The 17,586-nt window shown below is 42.9% G+C and overlaps 1 protein-coding gene across 1 annotated transcript in view; it reads left to right on the top strand.

Annotated features, from left to right (window-relative positions):
* The window catches only part of CRADD (CASP2 and RIPK1 domain containing adaptor with death domain), a 77,426-nt gene extending 60,121 nt beyond the window's left edge, over positions 1 to 17,305 (top strand). The window contains exon 2 of the mRNA XM_009882597.1: positions 16,788 to 17,305. Coding sequence (XP_009880899.1) covers positions 16,788 to 17,083 — 296 coding nt within the window. The 3' untranslated portion in view covers positions 17,084 to 17,305. The remainder of the gene's footprint in view (positions 1 to 16,787) is intronic.
* Positions 17,306 to 17,586: the final 281 nt, after the last annotated feature.

The following is a 17,586-nucleotide window of genomic DNA, read 5'->3' as shown; positions in this document are numbered from 1 at the left end:
GCCCCAGCCCCTGCCACTTTCTCCATGAATAGGAAAGGCTTTTGGCTGCTCGGGTTGTCTCCTTGCTCACCAGTGCATTCTTCTATCCTTCCTGAACATGTGGAGGCAGTGGGGATTAACACCGGGGGCGCGCAAAGCCAACTGGCAGAAGGAAAGCATCACAAGCTGTGCATCCACACTGGGCTATGGGGCTTGATTTATACAGCCGGAACCCTGAAAAGCGGTTTGCAAAGACGCATATCAAGAGAAAAATTCAAGCTGACCTCTTGCCACACTTAAGGCTGGGATCCGTGCTAAATGAAACAGAGGTACCAGCTCCCTGCTACCTTCCACACCAAATGCCAGTATTAACTGGACACTTATTTAGGAAATTTTAAATAAAAAAATGGCTTCTGGATCTCACTGAAAAAAAAAAAAAAAAAATCTGTCTCGGTGGAAAATTTTTGTGTTTTTTTTTTCCAACAGAAGCTGAGGAAATCATTATTCTCCCTGTCACGCTCCTTCCTGCTTGAAAAAGTGGGCGGGGAAGGAAAGAAAAAAGCTGGAGAACGAAGAAAAAAAGAAAAAAACCCCAAATTCATTATTTAAAAGTAGGAGGGGATTTTTGTTATGGAAAAACTTGCAATGTACCTTTGACACACGAGTCCACCCATCCTGTGGGAGGGCTGCGTGCCTGCCTGGCATTGGTTAAGAGACAGACCAGTTGCCTTTCTGTGATGGAGGGACACGGTGGTAACCACCCTGCCCCAGCTCCAAGGTCCTCCAGAAGCCGCAGCACAAGGCACGGAAGAGAAGAGAGATGGAGGAGATGGCAGGCGGTGGGAATACACTAAGTCAGTACTAAGAGTGGGAGACCAGAAGGAATCCATACTGTGAACTGTCTCGGAAAATCTATCACTTTGTGTAAATGCAGACATCAGAATTTGACTCAAAGGTGGTTTTTTCCAGATTAAACACAATGCCTTAAATTCCACGTGAAGCAACTGGCAGAATAGAGGTGAGGTGCAGATGTTGGAGGATGCTTTGGTAAGCAGTGACAGTGGCTCAGCTATGGTCTTGGTGTAGCTTTTCAGGAATTTTCGAGAAATTGTCGTGACAGCACCTGCATGCACAAAGAGCACAGATGTGAGATAGTTTTCAGATACGTGTTCACTGGATGACTGAAAACAGACAAGGCAAAACTTCACTGTCTCCATCTTAAATGCAGAGGATCTCCTCTGTGTGGAGCTTTCCTGGCTTCGTGGGTCAGAAGCTTCAGGAGGATCTGCTCTGTACAGAGCGCTGAGGTGGGAGCCCCAGCCTTGTCCCAAGCACACGTGTGCATATTTTCTTCCATAACATTTCATCATTTCTAGCTCAAATAGCTGCTGACCCCTTTGGTTGTCTGCTTCCTTTGGTTATCAGTACCTCAGTGGATTTCCAAATTCCAGTGTGCTCAATTCCATACTTGAGATTAATTGGGACAATTTATTATCTACACTACCGGAACCTGGTAAATTAGGTTCTCCGATTAAAACTGCAGAGGTGTAGCAGGGCTCCATCATCATTTGATGATGGGCACCTTTCAAAGGGGTGGTTGTGAGTAGGAAATCCATGGATGAGCTGCTGGGTTGTTAGCTCCTTTAGTGGTTTTCCTTTTGAACCTGTGTAGGCCCAGCTCTTTGGAGTTACTGGAGCATAATCACGGCAATCTCTGCATACATAAACTAATACATGCAAAGCCTTTTTCACAACTCATGCCCAAGATTGCAAACTCTCCATCACAGAGTCTCTCCTCCCTACATGTTTGTGTTTAACACAACGAGGTCAGTCTCATGGGGAGTTTCCAGACAGTACAGTGTGGCAGCCATAAAATACAGTAGTTCAGATATAAGAAGGGCTGGGAGGCTGTTGGTTCAGAGTTCCTGGAAAGCCTGGGATGGTGTACAAATGAGCTAATATCTAAAACATCCATCCAGAGGGACCTGGACAGGCTGAAGAGGTGGGCCCAAGCCAACCTCATGAAGTTCAACAAGGCGAAGTGCAAGGTCCTACGTTTGGGACGGGGCAATCCCAAGCACAAATACAGGCTCCGCGGGGAATGGCTGGAGAGCAGCCCTGAGGAGAAGGACCTTGGTGTGCTGATTGACGAGAAGCTCAGCATGAGCCAGCAATGTGCAATCGCAGCCCAGAAGGCCAACCATATCCCGGGCTGCATCAGAAGAAGTGTGGCCAGCAGATCAAAGGAGGTGATTCTGCCCCTCTACTCCACTCTCGTGAGACCCCCACCTGGAGTACTACATCCAGCTCTGGAGTCCCCAACACAAGAAGGTCATGGACCTGCTGGAGCGTGTCCAGAGGAGGGCCACGAGGATGATCTGAGGGCGGGAGCACTTCTTCTATGAGGAGAGGCTGAGAGAGTTGGGGCTGTTCAGCCTGGAGAAGAGAAGGCTCCGGGGAGTTCCTATTGCGGCCTTCCAGTACCTAAGGGGGGGCCTACAGGAGAGCTGGGGAAGGACTTTTTACAAGGGCATGTAGCGATAGGATAAGGGGGAATGGCTTTAAACTGGAAGAGAGCAGGTTTAGATTAAACATTAGGAAGAAATTGTTCACTTTGAGGGTGGTAAGGCACTGGAACAGGTTGCCCAGAGAGGTTGTTGAGGCCCCATCCCTGGAGCTGCTTAAGGCCAGGCTGGACATGGCCTTGGTCAACCTGGTCTAGCGGGAGGTGTCCCTTGCCCATGGCAGGGGGGTTGCAACTCGATCATCTTCAAGGTCCTTCCCAACCTAAACCATTCTATAATTCTATGAAATATGTTTCTAAAGCGAATGTTGCACAATTAAATTAAGGCTTCAGAGGAATAAAAAGTAGAGGCAGATTCGCTATTCTGTTGAACAGGACAAGTGTGTCATATTTAATGATTGCTATAGAAAAATGTGGACTTCAAAATTAAAGCCACAGCCGTGTTGTCAGTCTAACAAAGTGTGTCGGATTGGGACATACGGAGCTATAGACTATTGCGTAAAGCCCGATGAGTTCTCACTGTCTCTTTCTAGTAGAGTTTTGTCTTTTCCTAGGCTTTCTTTTTTGGTCTACTTTGTGTATTCATGCAGTAATTATATTTTTTCTCAGGGTCAGAGACTGATGAGCAGGAGAGCTGTGCTGCAGATTGCTTCAGCCGCCTCCTGCTGTCCCCGCATGTAGCTCTGATCTTATTTGATAGATATTCTCAAGCTGTGTTTCTTAATGAAACTGTCTTTAAAATAGCAATCCATGGGTTTACAGAGCCACAAATTTTTTACAGTTGTGTATCTGAGACAATTGTATATGTTGCTTGGAATTACCCCATTAAGCTTATGTTCAGCTATTCCAAACGTACTGTTCCCCGTAAAAGGTGTGCTCCTGCCGCGCTTACAGACACAGGCATCTTTGATTGACTGAGTTTCTCTAATTGCATGTGGAAATAATTGCATGACACAAAGAACGGTATTAAAAATTGCCTCTGCTTTCCTTGCTAGGTTTACAGAAGGGGTCTGTTGAGTCTCTTTGTCGAATACTTTGGACCTGGGTTGTTTAAAAAGGATTAGTGGCTTCTTGTGGTGATCCAGGGATTCTTATCCTGAGTCTCACAATCCGCCTGCACAGAGCTTCCTGAAAACCTTGAGGCTCTTCACAGTTTTCACTTGACTGTCCCCTTTCACTTGGCAGTTTTGGAAGTGAAAACTTTCACAGATCATTAACTTCTGAAATGCCTCAAGCAAGGACTTGAAGGTGCCTAAAGTTCTCAAAAGGTTCAGATACAGTGTAAGTATCACTAAATAATGTCTAGTAAATAATGTGTCTTGAAAAGGCTGAGTCATAGCGGTACCTTCATGTTCTTGTCAACCTCTTTTGAGTAAACAAGCCCTCATTTTCAACCTACAGAGCTGAATAAAGATATTTCATTTTTTCAGTCTTGTGGCTTTAGGACGCAACTCCTCGGCTGTATGACAGACTTAGAAAGCTGGAATCTCCCAAAATGAGGGAAAACCAAAGCATTGCAGCCAAGTTTTCGTCTGTCTTCTGTACTTGAACTTGTAAACTTGCACATGAACCCTCTGTGCCTGTCATTAGCATATTTACACACGCTGAAGTGCAAGTGGCAGGTCAGGTTAGGTAGCTGGGCGCTGTTTGTGTGGTTTGTACACAGCAAGGCTGGCTTTGCGAACACCGATGTGGTACGGTGCATTTCCGCAAATGGAAATTTGAGGCCACTTTCGCAGAATGTGTTAACCTCGCATTGCCAGATCATTCGGCTCTTCTCTGAGGAGCGCACACACAAAATTAGGTAACACGTTGAACATGAAGCTGAAAATATTTAGCCCTATCTAGTACAGAAATCAATTAGAAGGTTCGTGGCAGGGTGTGTCTGATTTCTTTAATAAAGTCAACCAATGCGTAGCAGTTACATCTGAAGAAAGAAGGAAGAGAAAGATGTTGATGTTTACAGTTCTGACACTAAAGTTTTCAGCCTTATAAAAAACCCTCATCTCTTTGTTTATGAGTTTGTAGAACTAAAAAGATGTTTGCTTAAGGAAAAAAAAATCCTTTCTTAAGATTGCTTTTCCATTGTTGCCTCTAGGAGGTAGCTGTGATGTCAGGAACAGTTGTGGAGGGAGTAACAGCCCTTCTCTCTTGTTCATAGCAGGATTTCTGATTTGGCTCCCCCAGGGATACAAGCATCGTTTGTATTTCTGCATCTCTGGGATGGAACAGATCTGTGTAGTTTTTTGTTTTGCCTTTTGGTTTGTTTCAGTCTTACTTAGGTTAGGCGTAGCTGTGTAAAAATCCCAAACCAAGTAAAAAAAACCTTTTATGGTCTGTCTGATCTTCCAGCCTTTTCATTTCTGATGTTAAAACATTTTTATTTCTGATTTGCTATGTACAAAAGCCAAAATGACTGAAATTTCAATTCTGGATCAAAATCTGGCAGCTACTAGACTACAAAACTATGAGGGAAAACATTGTTCTGTATGCATGAGACATGAAAATTAATTGTTTAAGTAAAAGAGGTTTAGGTTTTGCATATGAATTGTCCCACCAATACTAGCATATATCTTCTACAAATATTAGAAGTAATACAAATGTTTGCTAATAGCTTGTTTGATTTTGAAGTTGCTTCGGTTGCTTGGGCAAAATAGTATTACTGAGCGAGTAAAAGAGTAATTGGGTTGGCAGCCTTCTAGTGCGTGGCTGCAGCTGTGAGTCACCTCGTTACTTTCAGTACTGTCTTGGGGTCTCTCATGACTGCGGCTGGTGAGCGTGCCGTGTCACCCGGTACAAGCTCTGTCACAGGGCAGCCACGAGCCATGCCAGTGAGAGCATCGCGCGGGATATTAGGTCAGTGCTGACTCAGAGTGGAAAGGAGTACTCATCAGACCCGTGGCAGTGTAAAGTGCTCTGTGAATTAGGGCCGCTGTTTATGAAATTACTTCACCCATGCTCCCATTCTCATCCGTTTTCTCACAGGGTGATGTAACAGTTCCCTAACCTGAATTTGTGGAAATTAAATCAAAAAGGGGATGAATCTGACTTGCAGATGTCTAAGACTCTCATCTTTTTTATTAAGAATTTGAAAATGTTTGTTTGTTTGTTTGTTTATACACACACACACACAAATATAATCTCACATTTGCTTTACAGATAATTAAAAGTCCTGTGACTGTGACCTTCTAAAATTACTGCCCTGTCAGTCAGCTAAACTTGCTTTTGGACAGTACCGATCTGTCAAACCAGCCATGAGATTCCAAATTGATTTCTTTCAGATCTTCAAGTGACTTGGCACTTGAGAGGGCTGGTTGCGATGCTGAGCCTCCCACTAGTCTGGAAATGCAGAGAAGCAGATGCTGCCACCTGAAGCTCTCCTTCCTGACACCTATGGAAAGTCCTGTCTTCTGACTCAGGCTGTTGAATCGCAGGCTTGGCAAGCCGGGCGTAGCGACCGGCTGTAGCTGCGCAATGTATTTTAGTACCAGTACCTGTTTTTTCCTGTGGATTTTGAAATGTCGAAAAGTCTGCTAAAGTTCATAAGCCTTTAAGGCGCTGACACAAGAAACGGAACAAAAAAAAGAAAGCAAGAGGGGTCTAAGTCCCTGTCGCTTGTGGCAGTTTGTGAAGCCTTTTACACCTGCACAAAATGTCTGTAAAGAGACACTAAACAAACCCGGTGCATTTTGTTTACTTGCTTTGCATGGGTGTAAATGATTAAATAAAATGCCAAGCAGTGGAGGATTCAGCATAATGATTGTACTGTTTTAGCTTGCTCTGCATGGCTTGTTCTATTAATATATGTTTGTGGTCAGGAAGGAACGCAGTCTCACTTCGCTAAAATCTGAAACTCGGTAAAGCATAATATGTGCAGTATTAATTTTGGTTTGACACCTGCCAGGCAAAGATCCTCACCAGCCAAAGGCATTCTTCTCAACCAAGCTCCATCTGTTGCGCAGAGCTTCGGTTCTGATATTTCTAACTACTCGAGCCAAAGCAAAAAGAAGAGCCAACTTGAAGAAAAAAAATCTCTAGGAGGAATGAACAGTTTTATCAAGGCTAAATTTAATGGCTTGTTGTCATACTTGGTTTAAGTCCTGTAAGGGAAACATGTGCAATTAGTTGTGTTGTATAAGAAAACAGCCCTTCATACTGGCAGTATGATTTTTGTTGTTTTGTGAAAGGAACATTGATAGCTAAAGTCCGAGCACATGATTTTATTGTTGAAACGCTGCAGCCTTTAGAAAGATTTCTTGGTAGAAAAGTTGGTAGTAAAAAATTTACTCACTTACTGTACTCGGCTGATAAAAAGCCCAAGGAGTCGACTGTGATTCTTGCACGCAAAGGAACAGCAGGATTCACATTTGCCTCAGCTCTTTGAAAGACAGCTTAGGCTATCTGAAATAAGCATTCAAATAGCATCTGTCGAAAGAAGTTAACTTCCAATCCCCTGACAAAAGTTGCATGATAAGTTTTTCCCCTAGCTGAGAAAATAATCATTAATTGCTCCGGTTGTCTTTGTTTTGCACTTGGAGTGGGTGAATTACTCTGTCAAAGCTGCCCTGCCCACCCTGGAAAACATTTGCCTCCTATGAAACCATGAGAAGTCTACTGCAGATATGAATGTGCTTTATGATCATCATGACTTCGTACAACCATCCGCTGATTGTTAATTATTAGTTGTGATAGCGTGGAGAAGAAACCTGACTAAGGGAAATGATGGCCCTGTGTGCTTCAGACCAATATTTAATGGTTGAAAATGTCGTATTATCAGACTCTGTTGAATTCACTAAGAACTGCAGAGCATTCAAATGTATATAGAAATCCACTGGCATACTTCAAAATTTGATCTTTTCAGCACGATTTCTAGCTGACTCTTGCTGTGACTGCCGGCATGTAAACCAGAGACTCGTCTCTCCTCTCTTGGGCAATCAAGGTAGCTTTGTGCTGCCTAACAACTAGTTGCACCTGGCTTCCAAAACAATGGTCATACATCTTCTTTCCACATAACTTTTCAAGTCATATTTGTTCGTTTGGAAAAAAAATCTTTGGCCAAGGTCTGAATGCTCAGTATCTGTACTTAAGCAGTTCTTCCAAATAATTCCTAAAAGCCCAGGTGTTCCTCAGCACCTCCCAACTGAGTAAAAAAAAAATTTTTCCCTTAGTGTAATGCTGCACGCTGAACCTGTTCATGCATTTATACCAAAACTATCACTGCAAGGATGCCATCGTTAGCTGAGGCTTCAGTGCTGATGCATATAGCTTATTTACTTATAAGAATATAGAAATCTACAGAAAATATTAAGCAAATTTTACTTTCAGTTCAGGGCCTACAGCAGCATTGAGTGCTGCTAAAAATGAAAAAGTTTAAAAACACGGTATGATTAAGTCCAATCCTGTCCATAATGTAGGGTAATCCTGCTTGAAAAGAGAGCAGATATTACAGTGTGTTGTGTTTGTGTTTTCTTTGCATGAGTATTCTTTTTCTTGCATGCATCTGCAGTCACCATTTTATTTATGAAATTACTTATTTGATTTCATGGTATGCAACAGCAGAGAAATACTAGGTGGGATTGTAATTAATGTTTTGCATGGGAAACAGAATAACATCCACCCTATTAACCGCTGAAACTTCCTCCCTGCTCTTCCCAATAAAATGCAAATACAGAAGTGAAACCCAATTTCTTTCAACTCCTTAAACCCAAGGATTGCTCCCTGTGGCTTGAAAAGGGTGAAAACTTAAGACAGCATGAATTTATTTAGGGACTTCTCGTCAATCTGTTTAACATGGATTAATACCGAAGGCCATCAGTATAGCAGAGATCTGTAGTACAAAACCTGTAAGACAGATTAAAAAAAAAGTTCAGGAACACTGCGTAGCTACTGGAACTGAATAGTGGGAATACAATTGAAAACTTTTGTCATGAAATCTGAATGTTTATGTTTCAGGTTTTAGCAGTCTGCTGCCACATCCGCAGCTACTAGGCAGTCATTAGCAAGTGATAAAGAATATACGAATTAGCTGCTGGTATCGAGCCAAAATAGAAACATCTGCGTTCTTGAATTGCCTGTAGATTTATAAAATTTTATGCTGGCTTTTTTTCCTGCCCTAATACCCAAAATGTATTTAATGTCACAAAGCATGGTGCTTTAGAGCTCACACAGGAGAAGAGATTGCCAACAAATGAAGATATATGTACTCTTAATTATACCAGTAATGCTGAGTCCCAGCAAGCCTTTGGCAGGAAGGAGTTGAATTTGGTACCATGGGTGGATTCTGCTTCACTTGAGGGAGATTGTTTAAAGTTGCCATAGATTTGATTATCATGGGATCATGGCCACAATTTATTCTGCAAGTGGGCTGTCATAGTATTAGATTCCATTTTTTTTTAAATAAGTCAGAGAACTTCCTGTCTTTTAATATAAGTCTTAAAAAAACATCATGACATGTAGTAATGCAGCCAGTCTTAAAAATTTATTTCATATTTGCTTTCATTTTGATTAGTGCCTTTCATAATTTAATTACAAGACACGGAAATGTAAATTACCATGATAGAAGTATGCTTACGAGTGTTTTACGATCACTAATTGACGGAGATTGGTTTTATTCATACACATTCTGTATATTAATGACTGTTTGCATTCATCAGATCGGAAAATATCGAGATACAGAAACTTTACAGTCCTGCATTTGTGAAGCATAGCTGCGGCATATACTCGGGCGAACATAAAATTCTCGGTCAAATTTGTTTTACTGTAATGTGGCCGGTTGAAAAAAATGTGCCACTTTCTAAACCTTGTTTTATGTGTTTTTCTTTTAGTGTGCTTACGGTACAGATTCCGTTCTGCAGTTTAGTCTGGGTGTTTAACTGACTGAGATTTGATTTTGATTGCATTAGAGAAGATAGAATTTATTCTTAGGAAGGTAACTGGGCCTGTTGTTCCTACAAAGCTGCAAGTTTCCCATCACTGGGATTTCCTCGTGCTGAGGCAGCTCTATGGGGGAAGAAGTGGGACTTCCCAAGGAGGCATCAGGAATCTTCACATGCTTGGTGGTCATCATTAAATGGTGTCCTCTGATAGCTTCAAATGGGATGAAGGAGGTGGGCAGCTCTTTGGTAGTGAGCAGAAGCCTACAGAGGAGGCAAACAGCGCAGGTAAGTGGAACGGCTACCACAGTCTTTTAGCTCACAGCTACCCATGTAACTCACCACTCATGTTTGGCAGGAGAGACAGAGAAACAGAAATGCGTGTGCTAAAAGCAGAAGGCTATACATCATTTCCAAGTTATATTAATCTTCTTCTGTAAGTTGGTTTAATCTGAGTCTTTTAACTTTACATATGGAAAGATCTATCTATAATGGGGTCAGCTATCTGTCTTCAAATAGAACAGGATTTAGAGTTCAATTTTTCTCGCTCCTTGGTCAAATGCTTTTTGAAACCTACTGACACCAGGAGGAGGACCTGGTGGTTTTGAATAGACTTTGGAAGGGCTGCACGATCCATGCTGTTTGCAGATGTATAGAAAAGATATGTATTAGGTGATACATGGAAGAGAAGTATTTTTCCATGTTCCCTGGAGCACGATTATTTGGAGCTGTTGCAAAACACCAATGTTCCCTTCCCAGCCTTTGAATCAGTCTGGTGTTTAATTAGCAACAACGACAACAAGAAAAAAAACAACACCCAAATTACATAGTCGGTGTTGGTTTCTGGATAGGCTGTTCTACTTTTTTCACTGATCAGTGATTTGAGCTTGTTTCTTGGGTTTAAACAGGTCCCGAATCAGACCCTTCTAAAGTTCACAGCAACAAAATAACCTTATAATGCTTCATGATCATTTTTAACTTGCGCAGGAGGGAGTAAGCGCTGCATTCTCCATGCAGTCCTGCCAAGTGTCTTATATCCAGCATGATACTTCCCCATCTGGCACTCGAGTCATTCATTGCCGCAGGTTGGCTTAGAGCTCATGAATTTGGATGTGCTGTAGGAAGAGGGCAGGCATTTGCCTGCTGTTCCACCTGTTAGGACAGGGTTGGGAGAGAACAGCTGAACAAGAAAGCAGAAGAGCAGCCGCACAAACGGAGGACCACTGTCACCTCCTATCCCCTTTTCTAACAAATCAAGCTAAGCCATCCCCTGAAGTTACCCAGCACCTTCTGTTTATTCAACCCTTCTCTCCAGGATCTCCACCATGTTCTGGTCTTTCACTTCAGGTGATCTACAGCACCCACTGGGATCCCTCAAAACGCTTACGGTCTGCTTTCCCTTTCACCCAGCATCTCTGGTGGCTCAAGGGGGGCTGCAGCTCTCAGAAGTCTCCGATCTCCCCATTAGTGGGAGCGTTACATACTTACCTTCCAATTCAGGTTCTGCAACCCCACCTCACTGCACTTGAAAGCCTGTCCCAACCTGATCTGCCGAATGTTGTTCTGCTTCATGGCCCATTTCTACCCTGGTGCTCAGGCCAAGGGAATTTCACTTTAAAGCAAACATACCTGGTTATGTGCAAGTTGTTTGCTATTGTGACAGTCAGTCATTAAATAACTTCTGGAACATAGCACAGCTGCCAAAACACAGGGCACACAGTCTGGCAACTGTGACCATGCCCGTTCAGTGCCCACTGCTGGGTCTGTGGCTCAGGGTAGTTGAAGAAGCGCACTGCGCTCTGAGGGGGCGGGAGGGAAGCAGAGCCTGGCACTAGATTCTTTATTATATATCTTTGCCTTTAGCTGAAGTGCCCCAAATGTCACTGGCTGCTGGCATGGTAGCCACGATGGCTCTGTGGAGCTTCGAAGTCCCTTTGAGCGTAATGTCCTATAATAACCAAGGCTGTGTGCTCCTCTGCTGTGGGCCGTTGTGTGTATGCATACCCCTGGTAGCTTCTGAACCTGTTGGCCAACGTCAGGAAGCCTGCCTAGTTGCTGTTGTGGAAAGAAGCAATTTTGTGAGTGTCTTGAGAATCGGTAAGCAGCTGGAGGAGAGAAGTCCTGAAGCACGAGTCAGCTGTAGGACTCGCACCTGGGCGAAACAAGGCATCTTCAGTTTGCTGCTTGTGGAACTGCTTGATCTAACTTTAGCACTTCTCAGGGAAGAACTGTACTCCAGATGCCAGGAAAGACAATTAAAGAGGACTCTGAAATGCTTGCTTTGAACTCTTCAGAAATTATGAACAGGATCTGGTAAGAGGGTCAAGTGAACAACAGTTAGTGACTTGAGTGCAGATCACTGAAGGACTCCATACCTGTCAGTAGAAGCTGAGGCCAGATGCAGGCACTCCTTTTTACAGTCTCATTCCAGCTCTGCAGGGTCTGAAGCCCAAAATCATCTACCTGTTTCTGATGTGATTATATAAAAATTGAAACATTTGCCTAGCCCTGCTTCTGCCAAGGGCTCTTGCATTCAATTTTGCTCTGTTTCAGCATGCCCCTTGGTTCCCACGAGAGTTTTCTCTCCACCAGGTTCCATTCTTGAGGCTGGGAAGCATTCTTGACCCTTCCCAGGGAAATCTTCATATTTTTTGCTGGAAGGATTTATCAGGAGAAAGGGAATAAAGAGTAGCATGACTGTGCTCCTCAGCATTAGGATGTGCAGCTCAGAGACACCTGGATTCCCATCTCTGCTTCCAGGGCTGCTTCTGTCTTCTTATCCACTGAGTATGTACATGGTCATTTAAATGGATAAAATACAGAGGCAGCACTGGAAGCAGAGACCAGTCCCCAGATCATCCTTTCCCAAGGGGCAGATTTATTAGATAGTTATTAGATAAGAGGTGGGCCATTGTATCCCTGGCTCTCCAGCTGCCTCCAGAACTGCCTGTGTTGTTGTTCTTGTAGGATTAAGGAGCAGCTGATTGAGACTTTTTCAGCACTTTGGATTCAGGTACATCACTTCCATCAAAGTCCCTTCTACACAGCAAAGAGCAAAAGCCAATAAATTGATTTTGTGTTGCATCATGCAAAAATGTATTGATTGCATTTGGGAGAAGGCTCCCTGAAACTGCAACAGATGCTTTTGGTCGTGCACAGAGAAGTCATACTTACATGGAGAAGGGTCCTTTGGACAAAAGTATAAGGCACTTTGGGCTGCCGGTGGTTCTAAGGAATGATGGGTACTTTGCAGATCATCCAAAAATGCCTCAGCACTTTTCGGTGCTGTGTCCTGTGTTGGATCCAAGCTTGCTTGCTCCCCACTGTGTTCCAGCAGCATGGAGAGCAGGAGGTCAGTTCCTCAATGCTGATAAAGATTTTCCCATGGCACAAGACAGCCTAAGAGATGATCTCAGCTTTTTTCATTACCTAGAGATGGTGATGAGAAAGCAAGAGCCAAAAACGTCTTTGAGTCAAAGCTCATTTTCACTGGCCTATCTTGCATCCTCCCACTTGGGCCAAGCGGGACAGAGCTGGGGTGAGTTCATTTTCCACCCCCCTGTTTGTTGCAACATCTTCTTGGAGTCTCCTACTTAAAGCTGGAGAGGTCCTGAAGAAAAAGAAATGCAAAAGCAGCGACTGGCTGCCTTTGCCCCATATATAGCTTTGGCATCTGGGTTACCCTGTTTTGTCTGGTACGTATCTGTGATACTGTTTATTTATATCCAGTTCTGTTTCCTGTCCACACTCACCAGCACTGTCATATCTCCCAGTCTGTGCAATGGTCTGGAAGCACAGATGTCCACACAGGACAGAAGTTGTCAACATCTCCTGGTTTTTAACTGGGACAACTAGGATAAAGGCTTAGGGTGGATGAGCTTCCTTGACCAGTGAGAGCTGGAGACAGTGAGAAGAGCATTCCTTTTTTCTGCAACTTCGAATAGAAGGAGCTGCCGGTCTTTTGCTGGGTCGATTTCAGCTCCAAAACCAGCATGGAGTGTCCTCCCCACCTTCAGCCTGGAGAAAGGGGATTTTCATGGTCCCAAGCGCCATGCCAGCAAGCTGGCCAACAGTCCCAGGAGAGCAGCTCTGCACCAGGCTGGCTTGCTCTCCAGTACAAAGCTGTTGGCTCCCCTTTCCTCAGGGACTTGGTGGCTTCAGCGTGAGCAGCCAGACTTCAGCCTCTAAATCTCCGCAGCGCGTGGCCCTGGAACTTTGTGGCATAGACCGTGTGTTTCGCTCAACGTCCTCACTGGAGGTGATGGCACCACAAATTGCCTTCTCCAGGGAAACCCTCAACACCCTCCGGTGATCCCCCAAGCCCTGCTTCTTCCCATTTCTGACAGTGCAGTCTTCGTTTTGCTAAGCTGAAGCATATACCTAACACAAGCATGTGCACCTCTGCATCAGATGCACCTAAAGCAAGAAGAGCTTCACATTTTTTGCAAAATTGAGGTCTCAGTATCCTAGATGTAGCTCAAATGCAACTGCAGGATCTGCATAAATGAAACTTTTGCTCTAATCTCATTGCCTCCCTCAGGCAGTTCCTGACAAATGGAGATTATAATTGAGGGTCTGTAGTAAACGTAGCTAAAAAAAGGCATCTTTAATTTTTTTGCAATGTGTTCAAAGCAGCTTGGGTGCTGAGCACAGAAAACTCATTTTCCTTTTACCTGAAATGCCATTATGTTTATTAAATTAAGAGTGGCATTAATCCTAGAACATATCCAGATCTTGTTGCGATTTTGCATTTGTCATAACGAAAAGATCTCACTAAATATTTCTCTATACCTCTAAATAGTATTGCCCATCATGTAATACTTGTCTCAGATTCTCCTCAGTAACTTTGTATCAGAGCTGAAAAAGAGCTATCACAGAAAATAAAATGGGACTAAAATAACAGTCCTTGGTATTAAATTTAACATTTGGCTTCTGTCCCAGAATTTTCCACATCCATATTAGAATCAGATGGTAGCGTAAGATGAAAAGATTTCCTGGATGGGTTTTATTCTTATTCTTATTAAAGGGCTGATAACAGGCTGAAGGCAAGATACTTGTTGTAGTAAAAAAATCTGCCTAGTATCAAAGGCTGGATGGACGAGCTGACATGTATTATTGTTAGGCCTCCCTGCTTGATCACATTTCAGTATCATAAAATCATTCTGCTAGTGAACATGAAGAATGCCCGTGTGAGAGCAAAAAGCGCAGGCTGGCAGGTAGCGCTCCTTTATGCTTTATGCTTTATGCTTGGCAGCTGACCATAAGACAATACGAGGGTTTAATATCAAGAAGCAGTGTTGCCATCAGCACGGTGTAGCTATATTTATTTTAAATTTTAGTTATTTTCAAATATCTGCATTCATGAAAGGCAATCCCTCGTCCTAACTTACCTGTGGAGCTGGTGTCCCGCGTGATGTGACAGCATAGGGCAGCCCCGCCGCTATTGCTCGGCCTTTTTTAGGAGCTGTGCATCCTCTGCCCTGTCCCCGAACCAGCCACTTGCCCCGGGTTTCTTTGGCAATCTGGATACAGAAAGATCAAAGGGACCTAAATACTCTTCAGAAAGCAATTTTCCCTTTACTCAAAGCAGCTTTGTATAGTACTTATGTATGATTGGGCTTAAATTGTACAAACGTTTGCAGGCTCTGGGTATTCTATGCAAAAACAATTACTTTTGATAAAATGAAGGAGTGGTGCTTTCTAGTGTTGCTGTTCTGCTGTAGTGGAGACTGCGAGCATGATATTGGAGCTATAAATTAGATCTTGCAAAGCAGCTCTTCTGTAGGGAGTCTGCTGCTTCAGACTGACAGGCTATAATTAGCGTTTTCTTGGGGATATTTTTGCTCTGTTTTGATGCAGTATCTTCAGCGACAAAAGTAGAGCAGCAATTGCAGGCTGCGTCGACCCTTTGTTTCAGCTTGTGACCGCAAAGGGTATCGAAGAGCAAATATGCTTTATAGATATCTTATGCTGCTTTTCTAAATACACCTTTTTAAAGCAACTGGTATGTGGTTTGAATTTACAGGCAGAGAATCATTTCACCAGCACTGGGTGTTTACAGTGTCAATGTCAACATCTGAGCTTATACCCAGCACTCCTTTTACAGTCAATGGAGAGAAATGTGCACGTTTAGAGGAGTGATTCATTTGATTATTTTAGACATCTTTTTTCCAGTGAGAGGGATTGTATTCTAGAAGAGTCTATTTCTCTCCTAAGCGATAATTAATCCTGGTATAATTAGTTCAGGAAAGGCTATCTGTAGTTAGGAGAGATGGATCCCATACAGCTTGTTTCTGAATAGCACTGTATTCTCACTCTGCTATTAACACTGTTTGCTTTTTTTTTTTTTTTAATGATCAGATTACCATAGGGAATAGACAAAGATATCACTTGTGTTTATAAGAAATACTTGGTTTGCTCCCTTAGAGATTTTTACGGCTGATAATTACAGCTACCTTAATTGCTTCCTGTGAAAGCTGGTTTGGTAGTTGTATTGATCCTGTCCTTCATGACTCAGGTACCAGTTTGATGCTAAACATCTTGAATGAAGACTGCATTCTGGGGCACGTTGGGTACTTGGGCAATACTAAGGGACATAGGGCAGAAATCTCTGAGAGAACACGAGACTTCCTTGCACTCTCCTGAAAATGGCTTCAAGGAGCCAGATGAATGGGGCTGTAGCACATACATGCCCATTTTCAGGAGTGTTCAGGGATGAGGGATAAGGAAGCATAATTTGTACTGGGGAACAGTGTTGATGCCCTGTTCATTTGGGTTCACCTGAACCATGCTTATGGGTTCGTTCAAGTAGAAGAAAAGCCCCCAAAGCTGGTCTCTTCAAGACGAGTTTGCCATATATGGCAGGGCACAGAGGGTAAGTAGCATCTTAGGAGACAGAAGAACTTCCTGTGAAGAGCTCTCAGCAAAAAAAGAACAGTAATACCTAGTAACTAAGGAATCAAAGTTATTTCTGAAGTGTATAAACAGTCACAGAATAGGAGTAATAAGGTGTTATTGGTCCCATGTTTGTCATTTGTCACTATATCGTACTGGTGCAAGCAGATTGATTTTTGGAGGGTGATGGCTGCTGAAAACATGTTCTCCAAAATCTATAATTAGTTTTGGAAGTCTTGGCTTTAGAGTAGAATTCTCATATCTGGATTATTGACATGCAAAACTTCAAGGCTCCCTAGTGTAGCCCACTGAGCATTAGTTTTCCTCTAATTAATCTTCTGGTTGATTATGTAGTTAATTTTTCTAGGTGAGTATGTATTCTGTTTCTTTAATGAATTCTTTCACCTCAGCTTTGCTTATTCCCTCTTTTGTCAAGGTCTTACGTTAATATTTACAGCATTACCTAGTGAGATGTGTATGCATTTTCTTTTTTCTTTTTCTTTTTTTTTTTTTTACAGATGTATCTGAAATCGCACCACGCATTTTGAAGACTTCACCAACAGATCAGCAGCTGAACAAGCTTGCGAGGAGACTGGGACCCGAATGGGAGCATATAGTTCTGTGCTTGGGTTTGTCCCATACTGACATCTATCGATGTAAAGTCAATCACCCTCACAACCTGCAGTCGCAGATCGTAGCTGCGTTTGTCCTGTGGAGACAGCGTTTGGGGACAAAAGCAACAATCCAAAGTCTGCAAGCCGGTCTGATGGCAGAAGAAGTGGATCCTTCTGTGATACAGTACATGCTTGAGTGAAGCTTTGCTGTTGATTGGGGGCTTTCAAGTACTTTGTTAAATTAATTAAAGAGGAATCACTGAAACGTATGTTGAAGATCTGACGCCTCAAACTGGAAAAAATGGGGTTGGGAAGTGTGGTTTTATTAAGCTTAAACATTCCAGTTTTCTGTGGCATCTTGTGACTTGTAATTCTTTTCATGCCAGATTAATTTTTAGCAGGCATTAAAAAATGGATCTCTCTTTCCTGTTCGCTTTTGTACTATTCCAGTGGGGATATAGGGTGACACTTAAAGTCCTTGCAAGCAGGAGGCCCTGCAGTGAGTTCAGCAAGGTTTCTCGTTTCATTGCGGGAGCAACACTTGGTTTAACCTATTTTCTGGACTATGTAGGAGCCTTTTTTACTGCTGTTCCATGCTAGTTCCCTGATATCCCAGCAAGAAATGAGAATAATCACTGTTACTAATTTAACAATTTTACAACAGTTATTGCAGGTGGCTAATTTCACATTTATAAAAGTTTTA

Source organism: Charadrius vociferus, unplaced genomic scaffold (assembly GCF_000708025.1).
Source record: "Charadrius vociferus isolate BGI_N301 unplaced genomic scaffold, ASM70802v2 scaffold72, whole genome shotgun sequence".
In the NCBI taxonomy this organism is placed as follows: Eukaryota; Metazoa; Chordata; class Aves; order Charadriiformes; family Charadriidae; genus Charadrius; species Charadrius vociferus.
Note: the sequence above shows the minus strand (reverse complement) of the source record. Positions and strands in the feature narration are given on the sequence as shown.